This window comes from Limulus polyphemus, unplaced genomic scaffold (genome assembly GCF_000517525.1).
Source record: "Limulus polyphemus unplaced genomic scaffold, Limulus_polyphemus-2.1.2 Scaffold5755, whole genome shotgun sequence".
In the NCBI taxonomy this organism is placed as follows: Eukaryota; Metazoa; Arthropoda; class Merostomata; order Xiphosura; family Limulidae; genus Limulus; species Limulus polyphemus.
This window is the reverse complement of record NW_013671365.1, coordinates 8,031-15,868: the sequence shown is the minus strand read 5'-3', so window position 1 is coordinate 15,868 and position 7,838 is coordinate 8,031. Positions and strand designations below refer to the sequence as shown.

General features: G+C 29.8%; 1 protein-coding gene across 1 annotated transcript in view; it reads left to right on the top strand.

Annotated features, from left to right (window-relative positions):
- Window positions 1–7,838, top strand: part of LOC106472942 (TATA box-binding protein-associated factor, RNA polymerase I, subunit C-like) — a gene marked incomplete at its 3' end in the record, with an annotated part of 21,857 nt that overhangs the window by 6,544 nt on the left and 7,475 nt on the right. Inside the window, exons 4-9 of the mRNA XM_013933612.1 lie at window positions 464–613; window positions 1,535–1,634; window positions 3,663–3,791; window positions 5,132–5,258; window positions 5,842–5,913; window positions 7,596–7,740. Of these exons, the coding sequence (XP_013789066.1) occupies window positions 464–613; window positions 1,535–1,634; window positions 3,663–3,791; window positions 5,132–5,258; window positions 5,842–5,913; window positions 7,596–7,740 (723 nt within the window). The remainder of the gene's footprint in view (window positions 1–463; window positions 614–1,534; window positions 1,635–3,662; window positions 3,792–5,131; window positions 5,259–5,841; window positions 5,914–7,595; window positions 7,741–7,838) is intronic.

The window sequence follows — 7,838 nt, the reverse complement described above, 5'->3', positions numbered from 1 at the left end:
GTCAAACAGTATCCAAGTATTGATTGTAACATAAGTCAATGTTTATATACTGTCAGACAGTATCCAAGTATTGATTGTAACATAAGTCAATGTTTATATACTGTCAGACAGTATCCAGGTATTGATTGTAACATTAGTCAATGTTTATATACTGTCAGACAGTATCCAGGTATTGATTGTAACATTAGTCAATGTTTATATACTGTCAGACAGTATCCAGGTATTGATTGTAACATTAGTCAATGTTTATATACTGTCAGACAGTATCCAGTATTGATTGTAACATTAGTCAATGTTTATATACTGTCAGACAGTATCCAAGTATTGATTGTAACATTAGTCAATGTTTATATACTGTCAGACAGTATCCAAGTATTGATTGTAACATAAGTCAATGTTTATATACTGTCAGACAGTATCCAGGTGTTGATCATAAGATGATTTAATGTTTATTTATTTTCAGAATGTGAAACTAAAAAATTCCGTGCTTGATTTATACAAGAAAGTTGAAGAAAATGATCAAGAGTTGAAGATAAGTTATAAATTTCCGCCGTGTATATTGGAAGCAGTTAACTTGATGCCAACTTCTTATGTAAATCATGATCGTGTTTCTGTAAGTCACATTTACTACTGGAAGAATTGTTTTATGTATTCTGATCGTGCATATAAAAATTAATTAAACCTTTAATCTTTTTTTTTGTTTTGTTTCTGTAAGTCATAAAGCAAGACATGAAGTGGCAATCAAAAAATGTATCTTATGTTTCATTACATCAACGTGTTTGTTTTAAGCCTGAAAAACAAAATAGCCTTCTATAAAGTATCTTGAAATGCTGTTTTCACAGTTTTATAAGACATTATTTTTTGTGAGTATCTGAATGCATTGTCCAAGATAAATGTTTATTCTTACATTTAAAACAATTCAAAGAATATTGTTAACATTTGAAATCTTTACTTAATGTCAATTTGTTTATTTTAATACATTATATCGTGCTTCACCGAGGGCCTAAATTCCAATATTTTTTTAATAGTTTGAATTTTGATTATATATATTTTGTACCTCATCAACATGTATTGCTAAAATGTTTGTAATTCACAAGTAATCTAATACACTTTATCTTTTAAAAAAGCTGTAAGAAAATAATTCCAGTTTTTTTGGATTGTGTACCATAAGGATAATATACTGGAAAAGTACATAAAAGAAATGTGTGTGTGTATCTTATTTTTTGTTGTGTGTGTGTGTGTGTGTGTGTGTGTATTTTTATTTTTGCCTTCAAAGTATATGGAGGTTGATTGTGGATACCTGTTTGATTACTCATTCATATTCATTAATTTTTTATGCTGTTGTTGTAAACTTGATATTCTTTTATATTTGTTTAACTAATACTAAGGTTTTTCTTTTTTTGTGTGTTTGCATGCTGTTCGAATTGTTGTAGTTTTTTAGTTGAGACTTCACATGCTCTTATGTTTATATATCGTGCAAAGTTGTTTGTTTGTTAATCTGGAAGTAACTTGCTTGTGGATTTGGGTGTTTCAGGATGGCAGCTGGCTGTATACAGGAGGAAATCTGTCATACTTACCAACGGAGAGAGGCCCTGTCCTCCTGCATGCTGGGGGGAAGAGGTTCAACTCACTTGGTAATCTGTAAACAGATATTATTTGCTTTATAAAAACGCACTTGGTAATGCTATCACTGAAATTGAAAACAGATTTTATTTGCTCTATAAAAACTCACTTGATAATGCTATCACTCAAATTGAAAACAGATTTTATTTGCTTTATAAATCATTTTTGGTCAAGGCAGGCTACCTATGTAGATCAGAACTAAAAACCAACCCAGTAAATAATGTAGGTAATTTAACATATCAGTCTAACTGAAAGTATACAGTGTCAGTAATGTAGGTAATTTAACACATCAGTATAACTGAAAGTATACAGTGTCAGTAATGTAGGTAATTTAACACATCAGTATAACTGAAAGTATACAGTGTTGATAATGTAGGTAATTTAACACATCAGTATAACTGAAAGTATACAGTGTTGATAATGTAGGTAATTTAACATATCAGTCTAACTGAAAGTATACAGTGTTGATAATGTAGGTAATTTAACATTTTCAGTTAGACTGATGTATACAGTGTCGATAATGTAGGTAATTTAACATAGGTAATTTAACATATCAGCGTAACTGATTAGTCTCAGAGACTGAGGCAGTCAGCTTGGTGGCTACAACATCCATATTGACTGAATCAGTGGAAAAGTTTTGAATGATACTATACTCTCACTAAAAGGTACAAAATATCCGTTTTTTTGATCAGCATTCAAAGTGTGATGCTCAACCAGCATTTTTTTTTACTAGAAAATGTTTCAAAATGTATCTAATAATTTAATTCATATTATTTTTTAGAATTTATCTGAATAAAGAAACATACCTTTAATATACAGGCATTTAGCAAATAAAAATCAATGGAACTTTCAAATTAAAAGTCTCAAACTATGTTCAGATAGTTACGGTGGTAATCTTATAATAAACTGTCTATCCTATCATCATTAACATAATTTTATTTTATAATAAGAGTCCCATTACAGCTGCACTTTCAGGCCATGAATGTGTCATAAAGTGACTGTCAAATCCCACTGTCAGTTGGACAAGAGTAGTTAAAGAGTTGATGGTAAGAGCTGTTGACTAGCTGTCTTACGTCTAGTTGTCAGTTGAACATTAGAGATGGCTAATGGAGATAGCTTCTGAGTAGCTTTGTGTGAATATTCAAAAACAACTGTGAGATGGCAATTTCTTTTTTTTATGATTACGGTTGTGTTTGTCATTCATTTATTATTTCCTTCTATTGTTTAGTTTATCTATGAGTTTTTAGTTGCATTAAAATGCTAATTAACTTCTACATAATCATTTGTATTTTGAATAAATATGTATGTGTGATGAAACTGATACCAGCTTCCCTAGCAGTGACAAACAGATACTATTACTACAGCAGAAGATTATGTAAATTTATGATCACATGAGATATACTCTCATGACCTACTCAGTGAATAAATACCCTGCCAGAAGTTTTACCAAGAGAAAGGTCACGAGACAGTTAGTGAACAATATAGTTATTGCTGTTTATCACTTGATATTGTTATTATTATTGAAAGGGATTTTTGGATTCTTGTATTTGCTATATTATTTTGGAATTAGGTTTTTTCTGAGTGTTGTTATTGTTGAACAAATTGTTTTTTGTTGTTGAACCCTGAATGTAGTGGTGTGTTCATTTTATACTGTTACACAACTTTCTTTCTTTTCCCTGTTTTGACCTTAATCCCAACTAGTTTGGGGTGAGCCGTTATTTTTGTAAGCCAACATTTTTTACATCCGGATGGCTAGCTCGGTTGTTAACCATACAGGACGAACATGTTCAGTGACGGTTATTTGAGCTTGCGATCTTCAGAGTGCAAGTCGAGTGCTCAAATGGTAGATTTTACTAGTAGATAAAAATAATAAGTCAAAATCATATAAAAATGTTAAGAGATTAATTATATAAAAACTTATAAGATGCTGGCACCTTTCTCTTTTTTAATATTATTTACCAAACATTTTATCATACGTGTTTTTACTGTTATGAAAAAGATTTCTGTGAATAATTGAAAACACTGTTTTGTCATTATAGTAATAACTCCTGTTAGGAGCAGTGAAAATGCTAGACACGTGTTTTCTGCAGTTTTAGAAGACCAACAGACATTGAAATTAAACGGAAAAAGTATCTATCAGGTGTCCGGAAGATCAATCGAAAATGAAGGTAAGATAAAACAAGAACATATTTTTTTCAGTGTTTATTCTAGCAGAGATTATTACAATGTTATTATCTTCTGTCAGTGGAGAAGGGGAATATGTTCTGTGTTGTATTATTATTATAAAATGAAATAAAGAAACAAACAAGTTATATCAGCATTAGTTGAGTATGTTGTAATGATTTAAGAATTTAAAAAGTATTTGATTTGATACGGCAAGTGAAAGTCGCACAAATTATTTTTAAAAAATTTGGTAAAAAGAGTAATTCAACAGAGATCAGAATTGAAACTTCAACTTGCTCAACAAAACATGCTGGTTTTTACCACCGGACGACACTGACTTGCTTGCGATGAGGGTGGGGATTTTCCTCCGTATGCTTTTCGGTGAAAGTTCCTGACCTTGGGGCTCACTTTCTCTGCAAAAATACCATGTGGGAAAAAATTATTTTCAGATTTGGATTTAGGAAATAAAAATGGTAATTTATTATTGTGTGTGTGTTTTTGGGTGTGACGGCTGCTAAGGTATCCGTGTGTAATCCTGTACACCTTTTGTTAAGTTGTATGTATTAGTTATTTATGTTTTCCGAACTGTACAATATATATCATATATATTTTCTGAACAATTTTGTGCATTGTCTGTGTTATTTTTTCTTCTTTTTTAGTTTTTTAAACCTTACGTTAATCCTTTTTTCATTTAATTTTTTTAACATATGTTATTTCATATATTATTTAAACCCTTTCTTGTAATATTTGTAAATTTAGCTCTAATCTTCCAACCAATTTAATTTTTTTAACATATGTTATTTCATATATTATGTAAACCCTTTCTTGTAATATTTGTAAATTTAGCTCTAATCTACCAACCAACTTACTTTTTTTAACATATGTTATTTCATATATTATGTAAACCCTTTCTTGTAATATTTGTAAATTTAGCTCTAATCTTCCAACCAATTTAATTTTTTCCTTCTTACATATAACTTGTGTTTATTATAAAAACTCGTATATTTAATTTATTGTCAAACCAAAAACTATTTTCATGGCTTTTTGTTAAAGCTTTTGCCTTCTAATTATTTCATTGAGCTCTCTGTAGCTCTCTTTGCTTATCATCAGTGATCTGAATACTCTGCAGAAAAGTATCGACCTAAAAACATTGAAGAAATAGGTTTTGTACGTATAATTTATCTAGACTGGCAGTTTCTCAGATGATTCAGCTACAATTAAAATCATAAACTTACAGTTTGGATATTTGCATATGTTTTAATTCTTTTTCCTCTATGAATCTGGAACTGATAAATAGCAGTGACTAATTTTCTGAAATTTTAAGACATATTTTGTAAAATTTCAGGTTTTTGTTGTGTTCGTCAGCACAAAAGGTGTGAAGTTTTGTCCATTAAAAATTTTTCTGAGACCTTGAATGCCACTGTTTTGGATGTGTTCAATTCTGAAGAACCATTGTGTTGTGCACAGCTAAGGTGAGGAGGATTGATATCTGAAGTAACCTACAAATTAATTCAAATGTTTTACACTATTTATTTTTGGGTAAATAAAATATGTTTGTTTAGGTACTGCGTTGTGGTTTTTGAAAGGAGTTCCAGGTGCTCATATTTAAAATTTATAGTTTCTGAAATTTGAAATATTTCCAAAAAACAAACATGGAAGCAGGAAAAAAATTACTTTCATAGAAAATGATCCAGCTATTCTAAGATCATAAGAAAATTAGGAGCATGAAATAATTGCTTTTTTCTCTCTCGTAGAGCCAACAAAATAATGTAGGACCTTTGTTCTGAGTATTGGTGATAAAATTGTGTTTAGGTTCTTGTTTCAAAAAGTGAAGGTTTAGTTAAGTTTAAGCAGGACTATTAAGAAGATTTAAATATGATAATGTTTATAAAAAATATTTGTTTGGTAAATAAATCAGTATTTATTGTTGTGTGACTTTTGGTTTTGAGAAATAGTGAATATTCTGACAAAGGGAACTTTGTTGCTAATGTTTTACTATCTAACAGTTGTAAAACAAATTTAAAATATTCAGTTTGTATGTTTTTCCTTTTTCAGTCCATATATTCCAGGGGAATATGCAGTAATAACCAGTAGTGGATGTCTAATATTGAAACATCCAGATCACAAGTAAGTAACTAGAAATGCTTTAAGAACTTTTTAACTCTTGCTACAGGCAGGTCAAAGTGCGCATGTAATGACTTTAAATTTAGAGTGACATTCAAACTTTAATTCAGTTACTTTATTCTCATTTTGTACAAATAAACTTAGCATCAAAATGTAGTTAATAAATCATATTTTAATATATAAGTTTTAAGTTCTTAATTTTGTAAGGAAATATTTAAGCAATTCTCAATCTCACCCTAGTATAAGCATTGTAGCATTATTTGTTTATGGAGCCATAAACATGAAAATCAGACCCACTTGCCACACCCACCTGTCACATCCCATCGTTTACGAGTTACCAATAGCTCTCTCTGATATTTTATACTATATTATTTATTACCAATAGAAAACCAGTATTATAATCTATCAAACGACATGTTATATTACCTTTTTTTCTGTACAGATAACTACCTATTTCACCTCTAGTTCAAAACTTTTTTTCTCACTGGAATCATTAACAAACTTAGCTGAATTTTTAAAGGTTCTTATCACATAAAAAAATATAATACTCATAGGACATTGCATGCTTTGTGCATATTATTATTCTGTGTTCTTAGGTGAATTATTTAATTAGATAAAAATTATTTAGTGTAAAAAAGTACCATTAGTATAAAAATTAGGGTTAAGTTTCATAAACACTCAATAGAATAAAAAACAACAACAAAGACCCAGGTAAGTATTATATTTCTTGTTTCTTTTGTATTATTTATTTATTATTATAAAATGAACTAAAATGTAAAAATTAGAAACTTTTTAGGTTAGTTAAGGTTAAATTAAGTAAAATAAATTATAATATAATAAAAAATTTATTTTTATCTGCTGAGTGAGTTACAACTTATAATAGTGCAAGTAGTAATTAGAGATGGTTCAAAGGGCAACAAAACGAGAATTTAAGTATAAATAGATTTATACTGTTACAACTTTAAAGTTATTTAGGATAAACAAATGTAGTTTCATGTTACAGTTTGAAGTCATTCTAGAAAGAAAAAAGGAAAAGGGTAATTTAGATTTATTTCAATTTTTGTTTTGGTGGTAATGAGGTTGGTCAAATTGACCGACGTCGTATACAGTTAGGGTGGAGAAAATAAAATATAAAGTTCTACTGAAAAATTTATTTAGGAGGTTTTAGAAATTGTGCAACTAAAATTTGAGACAAAGAAAAGTATTTTTAATCTTAACGTGAAAATAACTTTGTACTCGGACTAGTCAGAAAAAAAACTTGATATATTCAGGACAAATCTTTTTTTTAGTTTATTAAAATTCTACACTAAAAAAATCTGATTTTTTGTATGTGAAAGACTTGTAATGTTTACTGAAAGTCTGCCAAATTTTGTGAAGATATATGTACTATATTAAAAGTTAGTAATATCAAATCTATAAAGACTTTAAACGAGTACAAGGTGGTCATGTGGTCAGTCAGTTTGACTGAGCCCGTGTCGAGAGAGTTAAAAGTTATAGTATGGAAACTATGATGGTCACTTTGGGGTTATGAACTCAGTCAAACTGGCTGAGTCTGTAGCGAGAGGGTTTAAACGTGAATCACGTGATTAAATAGGAGAACTTTTACTTAAACAAATTAATAAACAATTATTTCGGGTGGATGGGCATATGTCATTCTCCGTCATATTTCTTCAATATATTTGTAGGCAGCCCTTGTGGATGAACTCAGAACTGTCAAAGCAAAAATCTCATGATGGAGAATCCTGGTGGTGGTGTGACTTTGGTGTACAACCAAGGTCATTAGTGGTAGCTGACCGTAAAGTGATCAGACTTTTTGATGCACGGACAATGGTAAATATTGTATTCTTATTGGTAAAGTGGACACAAGTTCAAGGTAAGTACAGAATACTACATGCTGATAAAGTAGACGTGTTCAATGATACATACAT